The 17,844-nt window shown below is 47.6% G+C and overlaps 1 protein-coding gene across 1 annotated transcript in view; it reads left to right on the forward strand.

Annotated features, from left to right (window-relative positions):
• Positions 1-17,844, forward strand: part of LOC145361149 (anthrax toxin receptor 1-like) — a 183,817-nt gene that overhangs the window by 93,126 nt on the left and 72,847 nt on the right. Inside the window, exons 13-14 of the mRNA XM_080216766.1 lie at positions 2,882-2,977; positions 8,090-8,128. Coding sequence (XP_080072892.1) covers positions 2,882-2,977; positions 8,090-8,128 — 135 coding nt within the window. The remainder of the gene's footprint in view (positions 1-2,881; positions 2,978-8,089; positions 8,129-17,844) is intronic.

Genomic DNA, 17,844 nt, shown 5'->3' on the forward strand with positions numbered 1-17,844 from the left:
TGAGTACATGGTATTTAATAGGATTGTGGGTTATAGGTAAACCGAGTTGGTAGAGATATGATTGACGCAATTTGTGGGCCGAAGGGCCTGTTCGTGCTGTGGTTTTTCTCTGATTCTATGTGCCTGCCTCCCTGTTTGGTCAGGGAGTGGTATCAGGAGGTGGGGGTGTGCTAGCTCACCATCTATTTCAGGAGTGGGTGAGGTGGTCTTTGATCTGATTTGATTTATCATTGTCACATGTATTAACATACAGTGAAAAGTATTGTTTCTTGCGTGTTGTACAGACCAAGCATACCATCCACAGAGAAGGAAAGGAGAGAGTGCAGAATGTAGTGTTAAAGTCATAGCTCGGGTATTGAGAAAGATCAAGTTAATGCGAGGTAGGGCCATTCAAAAGTCTGACAGCAACAGGGAAGAAGCTGTTTTTGAGTCATTGGTACACGACCTCAGACTTTTGTATCTTTTTCCTGACGGAAGAAGGTCAAAGGAAGAATGTTTGGGGTGCGTGAGGACTATTGGTCACCCCATTTCCTAGTTCACACAGAGTGGGTGAGACACATTCCCCAGGTTTCCACTGTGCGTGACCACCGGTCCTCCAGATCTGTTTGTTGCCATTGGTTTCTATCTCATCGCAAGGTCCTCTGTTTTTCACTTCAGCGACATGCTGATTTCAAAACTCTGGAGTTCTTTGATGCTGTGAGTTATTCCCATTTCCGTTTCGAAAGTAGCCCGATAGCTACTGTGCCAGAGTCCCTGCCGCAGAAACCTCCCGTATCATTGCAAGGTTCCTCTTGGCCCCTGGCTGCCTCTGCCGCTTTGGAAGGCGGACCTCCTGAAGAACCTTCAGAACAACAATGATGATGCCAGGTGACCATCAGAAAGGAGGAAAGTTAGAATTTTCAAAGAGTTTTTTTACCACCGACCTTAGATTATCCCGCAGTACTTGGCCAGTGATGCAGCTTTGTAGCACAAAGTTTGGAGCAATGCCACAGTTCTTCTCTCATCTCTTTGCCATGAGTCTGGAAGGACAGAGTCATGGATTTTGAGAGTAAAGGGTCACTCGATGACTTTTTAAATTAGCAGTAATGATGCCCTTCCTTCCATTTGATCGAGCTTCTCTACCCCAAATGTTTAAACCTCTACATGTATACTCAAACTTCCTGTCTTAGAGTCAGCCAACACATTCATTTTTCCGATCCCCACAGAAACCACAAGGATTCCACTGCACAGTTCTCCCAACTCAACACTTAACTCTTCCCTTCTCTTCCAAAAACCCATTTGATACACTCGGAAAAACCTGAGCCTTGGAGCAGGAGCTGGTCACACATCTCACCCAGCGCAACCTCAGGGATTATGGGTAGCAACAGTGGTTTGTACCGCTGCCTCAGAGCGCCAGGGACCCGGGTTCAATTCCAGCCTCTGGTCACTGCCTGTGTGGAGTTTGCACGTTGTCCCTGCGTCTGCGTGGGTTTCCTCCGGATATTCTGGTTTCCTCCCACACTCCAAAGATGTGCGGGTTAGGTTGATGGGCCATTCTGAATTGACCCTCATGTCGGGAGGACTAATGGGGTAACTGCATGGGGTTACAGGAATTGCATCTCGGTGGGATTGTGGTCAGTGCAGACTGGATGACCCAAATGGCCTCCTTCCGGAATGTAGGGATTCTATTCTATTCCAGAATTTCAATTGGGTTTTTAAAAATTCATTCATGGGATGTGGGTGTTCACTGGCCAGGCCCAGTTTTTATTGCCCATCCCCAGTTGCCCCTTGAGAGGGTGGTGGGTAGCTGCCTTCTCGAGCCTCAGAAGTCCACGTGGTCGTAGGTGCACCTACAGTGTTGTCAGGGAGCGAGTTCCAGCATTTTGACCCAGTGAAGAAATGGCCAAGCCTGGATGGTGAGTGGCTTGGAAAGGTATTTTACAGGTGGTGGTGTTCCCGTGGATGGGTGGAACTGGCTCCCATTCCCAAAGCTGCTCTCCTTTCGTTGGGCCTCACAATAAAAAAACACTAATGATAGAACCTACAGTGTAGAAGGAGGCCATTCGACCCATTGAGTCTGCACCGACAACAATCCCACCCAGGCCTTATCCCCGTAACCCCATGTATTTACCCTGCTAATTCCCTTGAAACTAAGGGACAATCTAGCATGGCCAATCAACCTAACCCTCACATCTTTGGAGTGCAGGAAGAAACTGGAGAACCTGGAGGAAAGCCACGCTGATTAGCATGGCCAATCAACCTAACCCTCACACCTTTGGAGTGTGGGAAGAAACTGGAGAACCTGGAGGAAAGCCATGCAGACACGGGAGAATGGACAAATTCCACACAGACAGTGACCTGAGGCTGGAGTTGAATCCCCGAGTCCTGGCGCCGTGAGGCAGCAGTGCTAACAGTGCAACAAGCTCCATTCACATCGCACCTTAATGGAGTCAATGGAATAGTACAGCATAGAAGGTGGCCATTTGGCCCATCAAAGCTCTTTGAAAGAGTAACCCAGTTTAATCCCACGCTCCCGGCTAATTCCCCCTGTCCCTGCATATTTTATTTCATCTCCTTCAGGGATTTGTCTCATTCCCTTTGGTGGTGCAATCAGAGATCAAGGAATCTGAGATTAATTGGGATTCCCTGCGGGTATAGGAATGCCTGGCTGATTGGCCTCCTTCTGTGCTCCCATTGATTCTCTGACAATGTGTGAAAAATTAAGAGAGAAATGTAATTTGAGTCAAACAGTGGAACTCAATTGACAGAAATCTGAGTGACGATGGTTGACTTTTTTATGCATTAGATTTCTATCATGAGCAGGGCTGATTAGCAAGCATGTGTCCTTAGTGTTTGGGTCAGGATGGATTAATCAAGCTCTCCCACTCTGTTTTCCTTGCAGTCTGATGGAACAATTCTGGCTCTTGCGCTCCTGATCCTGTTCCTGCTCTTGGCACTGGTTCTGCTCTGGTGGTTCTGGCCTCTGTGCTGCACTGTGGTAAGTCTTTGCAATCATTGCGATCTCAGATGTGCAAGTTTGGTGGATTGACCATAGGAAATTGTCCCTTAGCTTCCCAGGACATGTGATTTGATTCATTATTGCCTCACACATTGGAATGCAGTGTCTCTTGTGCGCTATACAGACACAGCATACTGTATTAGAGTACATGGGGAGAAAGATAGGAGAGGGTGCAGAATATAGTGCTGCAGAGAGTTTAAAAGAGTTACAGAAGAGTTTTAAGAGCATAGAATTCGAGGGTATGCTGGGGATAGCTCACAAAAAGTTGCCGCGCCCCAGCACCATCTCAAATTGAAGGATGCTCTGCTGGAGAATCCGTGCAGACTCAATGGGCTGAATGGCCTCCTTCTGCACTGCAGGGGATTCTATGATTATGTGAGACATACTTTTGTCCGTTACGGGGCGAGACACAAATTAATTTGTCTGAACTGACGAAACAAGTGTGCCATATGGACAAAAAAACTATGTGGGATTATCGTGGGACTGTGTTATATTAGCTCGAGAAAGCAGGCTTTGGAAAACCCAAGTTACGGTCAAAACTATTTCTGGGCAACAGATCGAAGTGCTTTTGTCTTAGCTTCAGTTGCCACATCTCCAATGATGTTCTGGGTACCATGTGGCTAGATTCAGAGTCATCCACAGACAGGGTTAGAACATAGAACATAGAACATTACAGCGCAGAACAGGCCCTTCGGCCCACGATGTTGCGCCGACCAGTTACAAAAACAATGACCCACTAGCCTATACCAATCCCTTTTCGTCCATAAACCTATCCAGAGATCTCTTAAACGCCCCCAAACTAGACGCATCTACAACTGCAGCAGGCAGGGCATTCCAATCCCTCACCACCCGCTGGGTAAAGAACCTACCCCTGACATCCGTCCTGTAGCTACCCCCCCTTAATTTAAAGTCATGCCCCCTCGTGCTAGCTTTCTCCATCCGAGGAAAAAGGCTATCACTATCCACCCTATCTAAACCTCTAATCATCTTATATGTTTCAATAAGATCCCCTCTTAGCCGCCTTCTTCCCAACGAAAACAACCCTAGATCCCTCAGTCTCTCCTCATAGGACCTCCCCACCATACCAGGCAACATCCTAGTAAACCTCCTCTGCACCCTCTCCAACGCCTCCACATCCTTCTTGTAATGCGGGGACCAGAACTGCACACAGTACTCCAAGTGCGGCCGCACTAGAGTAGTGTACAGTTGCAACATTACACTGCGACTCCTAAATTCAATCCCCCTACCAATAAACGCCAAGACACCGTACGCCTTCTTGACAACCTTATCTACTTGATTCCCAACTTTCAGGGATCTATGTACACACACACCTAGATCCTTCTGTTCATCCACACTATTCAAAGTCCTCCCGTTAGCCCTATACTCGACACATCTGTTGCTCCTACCAAAGTGAATTACCTCACACTTCTCCGCATTAAATTCCATCCGCCACCTCTCGGCCCAGCTCTGCAACCTATCTAAGTCTCCCTGCAGACTATGACACCCTTCCTCACAATCTACCACACCTCCAACTTTGGTGTCATCAGCAAATTTACTAATCCACCCAACTATACCCTCATCCAGATCATTAATAAAAATTACAAACAACAGTGGCCCCAAAACAGATCCCTGAGGCACACCACTCGTAACTGCACTCCATGATGAATATTTACCATCCACCACCACCCTCTGTCTCCTATCTGATAGCCAATTCCTGATCCAACTTCCTAGATTACCCACAATCCCATACATCTGCATTTTCTGCAGAAGCCTACCATGGTGAACCTTATCGAACGCCTTACTAAAATCCATGTATACCACGTCAACTGCCTTACCCCCATCCACCTCTTTGGTCACCTTCTCAAAAAACTCAATAAGGTTAGTAAGGCACGACCTACCTGCTACAAAACCATGCTGACTATTTCTAATCAATTCATTACACTCCAAATAACTATAAATCCTATCCCTAATAATTTTTTCTAAGACCTTGCCCACAACAGAAGTAAGACTCACCGGTCTATAATTCCCGGCAAAGTCTCTGTTCCCCTTCTTAAACAATGGGACAACATTCGCTATCCTCCAATCCTCCGGGACTACACCAGAGACCAATGACGACCTGAAGATCTGAGCCAGAGGCTCTGCAATCACCTCTCTAGCCTCCCAGAGAATCCTAGGGTAGATCCCATCCGGACCAGGGGACTTATCTATTTTCAGCCCCTCAAGAATTTCCAGCACATCCTCTTTATCAACCGTAATACTGTCTATTTTACACCCCTGCAACCCAATGTCCTCAATTGGTTGACAATTGGTTGGTTGGAACCCAAACATCTTAACTGGTGGGTCCACGGCTCAAGTATCTTCTCTATCAACTCAAATGAACTGGAAGTAACTTGGTTGCTTTCATGAGACATGACATTCCCAACAGTGCGAGGAACAGAAGCCAAGTTGATGAATAGTTTTGTGTTGAAATCAAAGAGTGGGTGGTAAGCAACGCGCGCTCTGAGTGTACCTACACCACTTGGTCTGCAGTGTTTCGAGAAGACGCCTCACCACCACCTTCTCCAGGGAGAAATTAGGAATGAGTAATAAACGCTGGTCTCGTCAGCAATGCTTTTATTCCATGAATGGCCTGGGCTCTGCCCCAAGAATCTGACCCCAAAGGTCCACTTGGAAGAATTCATCAAAATGAGCTCTCTTGCTTTGGGTCAAAATAGGATGGCATTCAAAGAAGGAAGATCATGTACAGCAGGCAAGGAGGCCATTTGGCTCATAGTATCTGTCCTGGCTCTGGAAATAACCATCCAGTTAGTCCCATCCACTATTCAGTCCCCACAGCTCTAAGTATCCTCCTTCACAATATCTCCATTTCTCTTTCAGGAAGTGCATTTAAGATCACGACTTGCTGCGTAAAAGAAAGGGCCTCTTGTTTCTGGCTCCCAATCACCTTAAATTGTAGAATCCCTATGGTGCAGAAAGAGGCCATTTGACCCATCGAGCTTGCATCAACAGCAATCCCACCCAGGCCCCATCCCCGTAACCCTACGTAGTTACCCTGCCAATCCCCCAACACTATGGAACAATTTAGCGTGGCCAGTCCACCTAACCTGCACATCTTTAAACTGCAGAGCACCCGGAGGAAACCCACGCAAACAGCGGGAGAACATGCAAACTCCACACAAACAGTGACCCCAGCCCGGAATTGAACCCGGATCCGTGGCACTGTGAGGCAGCAGTGCTAACCACTGTGCTGCCATGCCATTTCTTATCTGCCTCCTTGGGTTACTGAGCCTTCTACCTCTGGAAACATTCTCTCCTCATTGACCCTAGCACAACCCTTGATGATTTTGAATACCGTGACCAAATTTGCTCTTGAACCTCTCCAACATATTGAGGGGCAAAAAAACCCACTTCTTCACGTAACCTGCCTGGTACCAGTCCAGTAAATCTCATCTGTGAAATGCAAGCACGTTGTTGCATGGACCTGGACCCTGAGTGGTAGCCACTCTTTCGGGAGTTTGTAATGCGTGGTCATATTCCCATTGGATGACCCCGTGCTGATGCCAGTGGAACAATTGGTGAGAATAAAAAGTAAGAAGTCTCACAACACCAAATTGTGAGTCATGAGAAGAAAAAGGGCAGAGAGAGGGCAAGTTTTCTGAGCTCTGGGGAAAACCAGGAGAGCAGGACTAATTGAGTAGCAAGGAGATAGCACAAACCAGTGGGCCAAATGTCCTCACACTTTCGCTTGCCTGAGCACAAAAGTCCAGTTGGACAAGGAAAGAACCAGAGAATCTCTACAGTGTCGTAGGAGGCCATTCAGCCTATCGAGTCTGCCCAGACGTTCCAAAAAGAGCATCCCACCAAGCCCTCCCCTCTGCCCAATGCCTGTAACCCTGTGCATTGACCATGGCCAATCCAACTCATCTGCACATCTTTGAAAGAAAAAGAGAACCTTTGCGCAGACCCCTTTTATCCCACAACCTTGGTGAAAAATGATTGGAGAGTTGAGTGGGTTCTGAAATATTGCCAACTCACCCGTAGATTGGAGATGATCTTTTGCTTGATGACACACATATATGCTTAAAAGTATCATGTTGAAATGATTCACATCTCCCTGAATCATAGAACGTTTATAGTACAGAACAGGCAGTTTGGCCCATTGAGTCTGCACTGACTCCCCGATCCAGGCCCTTTCCCCGACCCTATCCTTCTAACCCTACACATTGACCATCACTAAGCCATCTAACCTACATATGGTGGGACAATTTAGCATGACAAATCCACCTAACCTGTACATCTTTGTGACTGGGGAAGAAACTGGAGAACCCAGAGCCAACCCATGCAGACACGGGGAGAACGTGCAGACTCCGCACAGACAGCCACCCAAGGCCGGAATCGAGCCCGGGTCCCTGGCACCCTGAGGCAGCAGTACATACCACCATGCTGCCCATGACTTGGAATCTATTTGACCATCCCTAATGGCCTTTGAGAAGGTGGTGGTAGGGGCGAGCTGCCTTGAAGATGTGCGCTTTAGGTTGATTGGCCACGCTAAATTGATTCGAGGGGATGAGCAGGGTAAGTGTGTGGGGTGACGGGAATCGGGCCTGGGTGGGACTGTGATCCGCACAGACTCGGTGAGCTGAATGGCCTCACTCTGTACTGTCGAGTTTCTGTGATACTGAATCCATGTGGCAGAGTGAGATATCCCCCCCCCCCCGCCCCCATGCCAATCTTTCTCAGCACCAGTCATTGCCCAGGGAACAGGAGCCAGACTGCACACGTGGAAGGTGGCAAAGCTCGCCAGCAAGCCAGAGTTACAAAATAATACATTTGTTCAAAGGGGCAGATCGCCAATGTAACTCAACACAACATCAGTCAACACCAATAATGCCTGATAAATTTGGACAGATGCTTTGAAAAAGTGTGAAACAGTCTCATTAAGCTCGTGCGCTGTTGTTAGACACAGCCGGGGGTGAAATTACTTGGCATCACATCACACCAGGCATTTACAGAGTATCTGGTAATGTACAGCTATTACAGCCTGTTTGTAATTCATGTTTCCTCTCTCTCTTTCTCTTGTTCTCCTTTCAGATTATTAAAGAGCCCCCTCCACCCCCCTCGGATGATGAGGTAAGTGCTTCACTCTCTCTTCCTGTGTATTTGCAGATGCGTCCCAGTCTTTTTTAAAGTCTTGACCAACTGGGTGCAGGAACCCCAATGTCCACTGAGGGGCTGAAAATCCGGGTTGGAGAGAATTGTTGAGGAATATTGTTCTGGCGGTGTTGCGATCCAAGGTTTGGGGTTTGGTTCTCGGGGGTGGGTGCAAGTGTTGGTGTGAACGGAGAGAGGTAGAGAGTTCAACGCTTGGTGGTTGGGTGAGAATGTTGGAGAGGACAGATCGCGTTCGGTCTTGGGAGGGTGGGGGAGGAAATTCCCCAATTCGGGCTCGGGTGGGAAGTGAGGGAGGGCTCCGCAGATTCCCCCCACAATTTGCACGCTCAGGAAATTGGACTCCCAACCTCAAGAGAGGGAGGATGAGAGGAGAAGCCCAGTGCGTTTGGAACGTCTGTTGCACACCAGTAATGGAGGTGTTGGACCTCAGCGGCGATGTTTAACGTTGCCAAATTTCGCGTTAGTGACGTGTGTTGCGGTGAAATTCCACAAACACCTTGGTGAATTGTTGTTATGGTTGTTGATAGCTTATTCAGACAAATCAGCAGGAAGACCCCGGGGTTAATCAAAATCAGCAATGAAAACAGGAAATGTTGGAAAATCTCAGCAGGTCTGGCAGCATCTGTGGAGAGATAAACAGAGTTAACTTTGAGTCTGTGTGTACCTTTGATAGAACGACCTAAATCTGCACTCTTGTGTTGTCATGTTGCCTTGTATACATTTAAACCCAGTCATTTTGCAGCTGAGGATATGTTCCGGGTAACGTAGGCTGAGAATCTATTCCAAACAGTGTTGAGTACCTTTGACCAGCTGTCCCGTTTTGCTGTGTACCTTGGCATTCAAGTGGCTGATAGCAACAGTTGCTGTCACAGAATCTCAGAATCCCTGCTGTGCAGAAGGAGGCCTTTCAGCCCATCAAGCCTGCACCAGCAGCAATCCCATCCCTGCAACGCCACGTATTTACCCTGCTAACCTCTTTGAAATTAAGAGGCAGTTTTAGCTTGGCCAGTCAACCGAATCTGCACATCTTTGGACTGCGGGAGGAAGCCAGATAATCCAGAGGAAACCCACGCAAACGAGGGATGGGAATAGAAGAATGTGGTCCACAGAAGGGTAGGGGATGTTAGTTCAGACGGGCAGCACAGTCGGTGCAGGCTCGAAGGGCCTGTTCCCGTGCTGTAATTTTCTTTGTTATTTGTAACGGGAAGAATGTGCAAACTCCATACAGATGGTCACCCGACGCCGGAATTGAACCCGGGTCCCTGTCGCTGTGAGGCAGCAGTGCTCACCCCTGTGCCGGCCTCGCAACAAGTGATTCATCTTAGAGATCCCCTCTTTACTTAGCATTCTAATGACTGGCACCTAGCTACCACTCGATACTGGGTTCAAAACTGCTACGGGGCTGGTTTAGGCTTTTTTTTTTGTTGTGTGCTTTATCTCAGCTTGCACATGTCAAGTGTCCCAGCAACTTTTGCCTTGCAAGTTCCCTCCCAGTACCTTTTAATGGCAAAAAGTACTGCAGCTGTCATGCTGTGCTCCCAAACATCTACATTACCTTTGTGGAGAGGATGTTTCCTTCTGCGGGAGACTCTAGAATGAGGCATCACTGTTTTAAAAATAAGAGGCCACTAATTTAAGACAGAGGTGAGGCAAAACCTTTTCTTTGAAAGGATGCTTTGTCGTCAAGCACGAAATTCTTGGCGACAGCAGCAGCCCGAGTCTCTCATGGAAATCTGTACTGATTCCTATCCACTGCAGAGATTCCCCAAAAGCAATTTGACTGCATGTTTCCACACCAAGGATCAAATTCAGTTCTGTTTTTCTGGGGGGGAATGTTTCCAGATTGAACTCACATGGGAGGGGGTGGAGAGCGAGCGAGAGGAAATTTTTCCTTTGCGCTGGAGGGGCAGTGAAATTGGAAATCCATTCTTTGCAGACAGATGTACGGTTTTGATACACGAGGGCACGATACAGAGCTTCCCTGTCGGCTGGGTCTGAATAGCACTGGGTCCACACTGTCAGAAGTCTCACAACGCCAGGTTGAAGTCCAACAGGTTTATTTGGTAGCAAACGCCACTAGCTTTCGGAGCTTTGCCCCTTTGTCAGGCAAAAGCTAGTGGCGTCAGCGACCAAATCTTTAACCTGGTGTTGTGAGACTTCTAACTGTGTTTATCCCAGTCCAATGCCAGCATCTCCACATCAGCACTGGGTCCATCAGCCTTGGACCCTGGTCTTTCCGCATCTTGCTTTGATTACGTCTGATCACATCTCTCTTGGAGAGCAGGCAGCAAACAAAGTTTGGTATGAAACTACAGGCTAATACTTTGTTCTAAATGTCATGTGTGACAATCTTGAGTGTTTGGTGTGGTGTGGGGTGGGATTGAATGATGAGACTGGAAGAGGAGTGATATAATTGTCTGACAAAGACAAGTCACATAATAATGTTCAAGAGTGAATTAAAGTGGGAAGTATTTGAAGATAAACATGTTTATTAAATGTTACAAAGGAAGAGTGGGATATTGGAAATGAAGTGGACGGCTCTTGTAGAATCAGCTTCATCTGAGGTCTGGGTGAGTCCCTGGGAATCTCTTCCTCCAAGGGCTTTGGAAGCAGAGTCTTTGAATAGCAGAGCAGGATAGGTTCTTGTTAACACGGGGGTGAAAGGTTATGGGGGGGGGATGGGCAGGAATGTGGGGCTGAGATGACAATCAAAGCAGCCAATGATCTTATTGAATGGTGGAACAGGCTTGAGGGGCCAAGTGGCCCACACCTGCTCCGAATTCATCAGGTCATCTTCCCTCATTCGCTGTTTTTGCACAGGTCTGCCCCAGTTGTTCTTTTTTTTTGCCTGACAGTGTCACAGGTTAGCAGTCAGTGGCTGATAAGACGGGACACACACTTCAAAGTCAGTCAGAATTACTGGCATTTTATCAAGAGCTATTATCCTGAGCCTGAGGACAAATTGTTTCATCATGGATTAATGTGTTGTGTCTGCCATATGCAATATTGCCCAGCCTCATTTCTTTACCAGTATCACAGGTAGGCTTACATTAACACTGCAATGAAGTCACTGTGAAAATCCCCTAGTCGCCACACTTTGGCACCTGTTCAGGTACATTGACGGAGAATTTAGCATGGCCAATGCACCCTAACCTGCATGTCTTTGGGACTGTGGGAGGAAACCCAAGTAGACACAGAGAGAACGTGCAGATGCCGCACAAACAGACAGTGACCCAAGCCGGGAATCGAACCAGCGTCCCTGGCGCCATGAGGCAGCAGAGCTAACCCACTGTGCCACCATGCAGCCTTGACGACTAACAAAGACCTGGAACTTGCTGACATGAACTTTGAGTGCACTGGGTCAAGTGGTCTCCAAAGAAGTTCAGGTTAGGTGGATTAGCCATGGTAAATGTGCGGGGTTAAGATCGGGGGGGGAACATAAGAAATAGGAGCAGGAGTAGGCCATCTGGCCCTTCAAGCCTGCCCCACCATTCAATAAGATCATGGCTGATCTGAAGTGGATCAGCTCCACTTTCTTGCTTTCTCCCCATAACTCTTAATTCCCTTGTCTGTCAGAAACCTATCTACCTGTGACTTAAATATATTTAGCGAGGCAGCCTCCACCACTTCAACGGGCAGAGAATTCCAGAGACTCACCACCCTTTGAGTGAAGAAGTTCCTCCTCAACTCCGTTCGAAACTGCGCCCCCTCCCCCACCTTATCTTGAGGCTGTGCCCTCTAGTCCTGCTATCCTTTCTGAGCGGGAAGAATCTCTCTACCTCTACCCTATCCATCCCTTTCATTATCTTATATGCCTCGATAAGATCCCCCCTCATCCTTAAAACTCCAACGAGTACAGACCCAGTCTATTTAGTCTCTCTTCATAGGCCAACCCCCTCATCTCCGGTATCAGCCCAGTGAACCTCCTGTGCACTCCCTCCAAGGCCAAAATATCCTTGTGCAAGTGCGGCGACCAAAACTGCACACAGTACTCCAGCTGCGGTCTCACCAGTACCCTGTACAGTTGCAGCAAGACCTCCCTACTTTTATATTCTATCCTCCTCGCTATAAAGGCCAAGGGCCTCTTGTGCACTGTAGGGATCCTGTGTTTCCACACTGTGTCAATTCCGCGATTCTGTAATATTAAGGAGTCCAATCTGTTTGTAATCTACTTAATATTTCTTTAAAAATTGGGCCCTTCACTTGTTCTGTGAGGTTCAATGGGATGAAGCTGTGTTATGTTTTTATCAGATCATTAGTGTCGAGATCCCTTTAAAACAAACTCACAAAGAAAGAAACAGTGACAGTTTAATGCTTTCCAATGATTTTGTACCCAAGACAGTGACCACGAGGTTACGCGTATTCATTACAAGAGAGTTTATCATTAGCAGAGTTGTAAACATGCTGGTCAAAGCTGCAAGTTCATGCTCCACATGGCTTTTGTGTCCATTTCTAGGCTGAGAAACATCTTGTTAACATAATGAGAAACACACCGACAAGGTCCTTTTATGTGGCGTGTACCACAATAATCTATTACAGCGTTTTGTAAACGATGTATCCCCCTCACTTGTTCATTCACATAACATTTTCCATGCTTTTTTCAGGAGCTTGTACCTGACCCTCTCATCTGTGCTCCTCACATTCTCAAAGGGACACTGGACAAAGCCTTGGGCATTTAGCTCCTTGATCCAAGGGATCATGGTTGAACTGCAACCAATCAAACTCCATGGGCGGGGGGTGGGGGGACATAGAAGATGGGAGCAGGAGGAAGCCAGTTGGCCCTTCGAGCCTGCTCCACCATTCATCATGATAATGGCTGATCGTCCAACTTGATTGTCTAATCCTGCTTTCTCCCCATAACCTTTGATCCCGTTCGCCCCAATTGTTGTATCCAGCTGTCTTTTGAATGCACTCAATGTTTTGGTAAAAACTACTTCCTGTGGTAATGAATTCCACAGGCTCACCATTCTTTGGATGAAGAAATGTCTCCTCATCTCCATCCTAAATGGTCTACCCCGAATCCTCAGATTGTGACCCCTGGTTCTAGACTCCCCCCACCATCGGGGACATCCACCCTGCATCTACGTAGAACATCGAACACCTATCTATCCTGTCTAATCCCGTTAGAATTTTCTGAATCTCTATGAGAACCCCGCTATGTCTCCTAGTGCTTGACTTTTCTATCCTTGGAAGGAGCATCTGACTATCTACTCTGTCCATGCCCCTCATAATCTTGTAAACTTCTATCAGGTCACCCCTGGAGTGTGGGAGGAAACCAGATCACCCAGAGGAAACCCATGCAGACACGGGGAGAACATGCAATTCCCAAGCCGGGAATTGAACCTGGGTTGGAGAGTCAGAAGCTTTTTCCCAGGGTGGAAGAGTCAATTACTAGGGGAGCACAGGTTGAAGGTGTGAGGGGCAAGATTTAAAGGAAATGTATGAGGCAGAATTTTTTTACACAGAGGGTGGTGGATGCCTGGGACTTGTTGCCGGGGGAGGTAGTGGAAGCGGATACGGTAGTGACTTTTAAAGGGCATCTTGACATGAATAGGATGGGAATAGAGGGATATGGTCCCCGGAAGGGTAGGGAGTTTTAATTGAGTTGGGCAGCATGTCGGTGCAGGCTTGGAGGGCCGAAGGGCCTGTTCCTGTGTTGTAATTTTCTTTGTTCTTTGTTCTGTGTTCCTGGCGCTATGAGGCAGCAATGCTAACCACTGTGCCGCTCCGCTATCATTCTAAAAAATCTCAAAACCCCTCAGCCTTCCCTTTTCAGCAGAGATGTGACCCAACCCAACATTTTACACTCTACACAAGCATCTCTTCCCCAGCGCCTCCCTCAAGAACTTATCTGACTTCCCTTTAAACGCATTTACGCTTCTCCCTTCAAATGCTCCAAATGGCCATGCATTCCTCGTTCTCACACTGCTTTGGGCAAAGAGATCCCTCCGTGAGAGTTTAATGATGCGTGTAATCTGAAGGATTTGTCGTCAAGCACAAAACTCTGAGCAACAATCTCTCACGGAAACCTGAACTGCTTCCTATCCGCTGCAGAGAGCCCCCAAAAGCCATTTGACGGCACATATCCATACCAAGGCTCGAGTTCAATTCTCTTTTTTTTTTGGAGGGATCGTTTCCAGATCGAACTCACATGGGAGGGGGTGGAGAGCGAGCGAGAGGAAAGTTTTCCTTTGCGCTGGAGGTGCAGTAAAATTGGAAATCCATTCTTTGCAGACAAGTCTTCGGTTTCAATACTCGAAGGCACGATACAGAGCTTCCCTGTGGGCTGGGCCTGTGTAGCACTGGGTCCATCAGCCTTGGGCCCTGCTCCTTCTGCATCTTGCTTTTATTACGTCTGATCACATCTCTCTTGGAGAGCAGGCAGCAAACCAAGTTTGGTATGAAACTACACGGCAGTACTTTGTTCTGAATGTTAAATGTGATAATCCTGAGTGGTGTGGGGTGGGGTGGGATTGAATGATGAGACTGGAAGAGGGGTGATATAATTGTCTGACAAAGAAAAGTAATGTAATAATGTTCAAGAGTGAATTAAGCTGATAAGCATTTGAAGATAAACATGTTTATTAAATGTTACAAAGGAAGAGTGGGATACTGGAAATCAAGTGGACAGCTCTTGTGGAATCAGCTTCATCTGAGCTGACATCTCTTGTGATTCTATGAGACAGAAGATGGTAGCGTGTAGTTAATTCAAAATCCCTATAGAGCAGAACGAGGCCATTTGATTCATCGAGTCCGCACCGACCAAAATCTCACCCAGGCCCTATTTCTGTAACCCCACATATTTACCCTGCTCATCCCCTGACACTAAGGGTCAATTTAACACGGCCAATTCACCTAACGCACACATCTTTGGACTGTGGGTAGGAAACCGGAGCACCCGGAGGAAACCCACGCAGACACGGGGAACATGCAGACTCTGCACAAACAGTGACCCAAGACCAGAATTGTACTCAGGTCCCTAGCGCTGTTAGGCAGCAATGCGAACCACTGTGCCACCGTGCCGTTATGTTGTTGGACTGATAACCCAGAGCCTGGCTATGGTCCAGAAACACACAAGAATGTGCAACAGGAGCAGGAAGAGGTCTCTTGAGCCTGCTCTGCCACACAATAAGATCATGGCTCATCTGTTTCTGTTTCAAGCTCTACATTCCCATCTCCCTCCCATGCCCAATAAGAATCTATCTATCTTCACCATAAAAATACTCAATGAGATCCCCACTCCGTCTCCAGTACCTTCTGAGGCAGAGAATCCCAAAGTCGCACAAGCCTCTGAGAGAGAGAACATCTCCACATCTCTGTCCTGAAAGGGCGATTCCTAATTTTAACACAGAGCCTTCCCAGCTCTGGACTCATCCACATCCTTTCAATGTCGCTTTTGTCAACACATCCAGGGTCTTATATGCATCAATCAAGTTACCCTCTCACCCATCTGAACACCAGTGGAAACAAGTCCACTGTGCCTGGCCTTTTTTCATGAAGAATCTGAACTCAGTTCAGTAAATGAAAGCGGAATTTTCTCTTCCGTTTATGGGTGTATCATCGCCTTGGCTCCTTGGTTGCACTCTCTCCTTCAACAGTATATGCAAAGGGGATAAAATATCTCAAGAATAATCCTTTCTTAAGAGCCACGTAGCAGTGGGTCCACACATATCTGCCACCCTTTGTAATGACTTCAATCAGGCCATTCAGGTTGGCCTATTGGAATCTGAACTTCCTGGTTAAGGGAGTTAATTGATGGGCGTATCAGGGAGTCTTTTCCTTGTATTTAGCCGTGAGTGTCAGTTCCTCTGGCACTCCTTCAGGTAGACTGCTGACTGGTAGAACTCTGCGTTCTGCTGCTGGAATTGTAAATAAAGGGATTTTGGTGAAGGTAGTTCTGCCTCCAAAGACTTATTGCATCCCCCATGATTGCTTCTTCACTGCGGCCAGGTCAGAATCCTGGAACTCTACTGACCAATACGATGTGTGACTTCACCCACATGGACAGCAGTGGTTCAAGATGGTGAATCACCAATGTTGTCTACAGAATGTCATTGAATCATAGAATCCCTGCAGTTCAGAAACGGGCCATTCGGTCCATCGAGTCTGGACTGATTTAACAACACAGCATCTTACAGAGTCCTACCCCTGTAGGCCCACGTATATACCCTGCAATTCCCCCTAACCCACACATCCTGGGACACTAAGGGGGCAATTTAACATGGTCAATACAACTTGTACATCCTTTGGAGTTTGGGAGGAAACTGGACCACTGGAGGAAACTCTGCGCAGACATTGGGAGAACTTGCAAGCCTCAAATGGAACAAGGTCAGAATTGGACCCAGATCCCTGGTGCTGTGAGGCAGCAGTGCTAACCACTGTGCCACAGTGTCTGTTAACAGCAAATCATTCGAACCTACTTGTAATGATGTCCATACATGCAGACAGTAAAGAGTACAGACAAGGGGTTACGTCCATCCCAGGTCTTATCAAGTCCCTGGCCCAACATCACACAGACTTTCAGTCATGTGCCTTCTTTCATCACTGAGTGAGTGGGCCTGCACCCAATCCCACATGAACCCTTTATGTATCAGACCCTTCCACTGTACACCGCCACCTTCTCAAGGAGGGTGAGGAGTGGACATTAAACTGCAGCCTTGCCAGCATGGCCCACACGCGCAAATGTAAGAATCACAGATTCATTACAGCAAGTAACAGGGCCGTTCTGCCCATCAGTTCTGTGCTAGCTCCCTGAGTGAGCAGTTCACTGTCTTTTCCCCTGTACACTTCCTTCCTTTCCTGAGAATAACCAAGCTCTTCTCCTGAAAGCTCGGACAGGACCTGCCCCCACTGCACTCTCGGGCAGCACATTCCAGACCTTAACCATTCCTCGCTGTGTGAAGAGGTTTCTAAATCAGCATGCATGGTCATTCAGCAGTCCTGCAGCAAAGAAACTCAAACGTATTTCATGGCTTTTACCCATTATACAGAGCAGTTAAAAACCCACACCACTGTCTGCAGTTTAAGGCCACGTATCCCCCTTCCTTTTCATATCTTCGCCTTTGTGAAACACACTGTTTTCTCAACACAGGCCTTGTTTAAGTATGGAAGGTATGATGCACATATGTGTAATCACACATCGCGTACCGTAAACCCAGAGTTATTCAAAAAAAACCTTTCCTTTTCACCTCTGTATTCCATGACTGTGATCTCCCCACGCTGTGATGTCTCTGTATCAGTGACCAGTCGATCATCTTGGCCGGCACAATGATTAGCACTGCTGCTTCACGGTGCTGGGGACCTGGGTTCAGTTGCCAGCTTGGGTCACTGTCTGTGTGGAGCTTGCATGTTCTCTCCATGTCTGCGTGGGTTTCCTCCAGGTGCTCCAGTTTCAATGATGTGTGGGTTAGGTTGATTGGCCATGCTAAATTGATCCTCGAGTCAGGGGGATGAGCTAGGGTAAATATGCAGGGTTGTAGGAATAGGGCCAGGGGTGGGGTTGTGGTCAGTGTAGATTCGATGGGCCAAATGGCCTCCTATTTCACAGTAGGGATTCTATGAACATCGGGTGAGATTCTCCGGCCTCCCAGCCGTGTGCTTCCCGCGGGTGGGAGGAGGCGCTTTGTCTGCTTGCGGCAGGATTCTCTGGTCTCGGCAGCGTCAAGGGGAATTCC

This window comes from Carcharhinus amblyrhynchos, chromosome 34 (assembly GCF_965287045.1).
Source record: "Carcharhinus amblyrhynchos chromosome 34, sCarAmb.v2.hapA, whole genome shotgun sequence".
Taxonomy (NCBI): domain Eukaryota; kingdom Metazoa; phylum Chordata; class Chondrichthyes; order Carcharhiniformes; family Carcharhinidae; genus Carcharhinus; species Carcharhinus amblyrhynchos.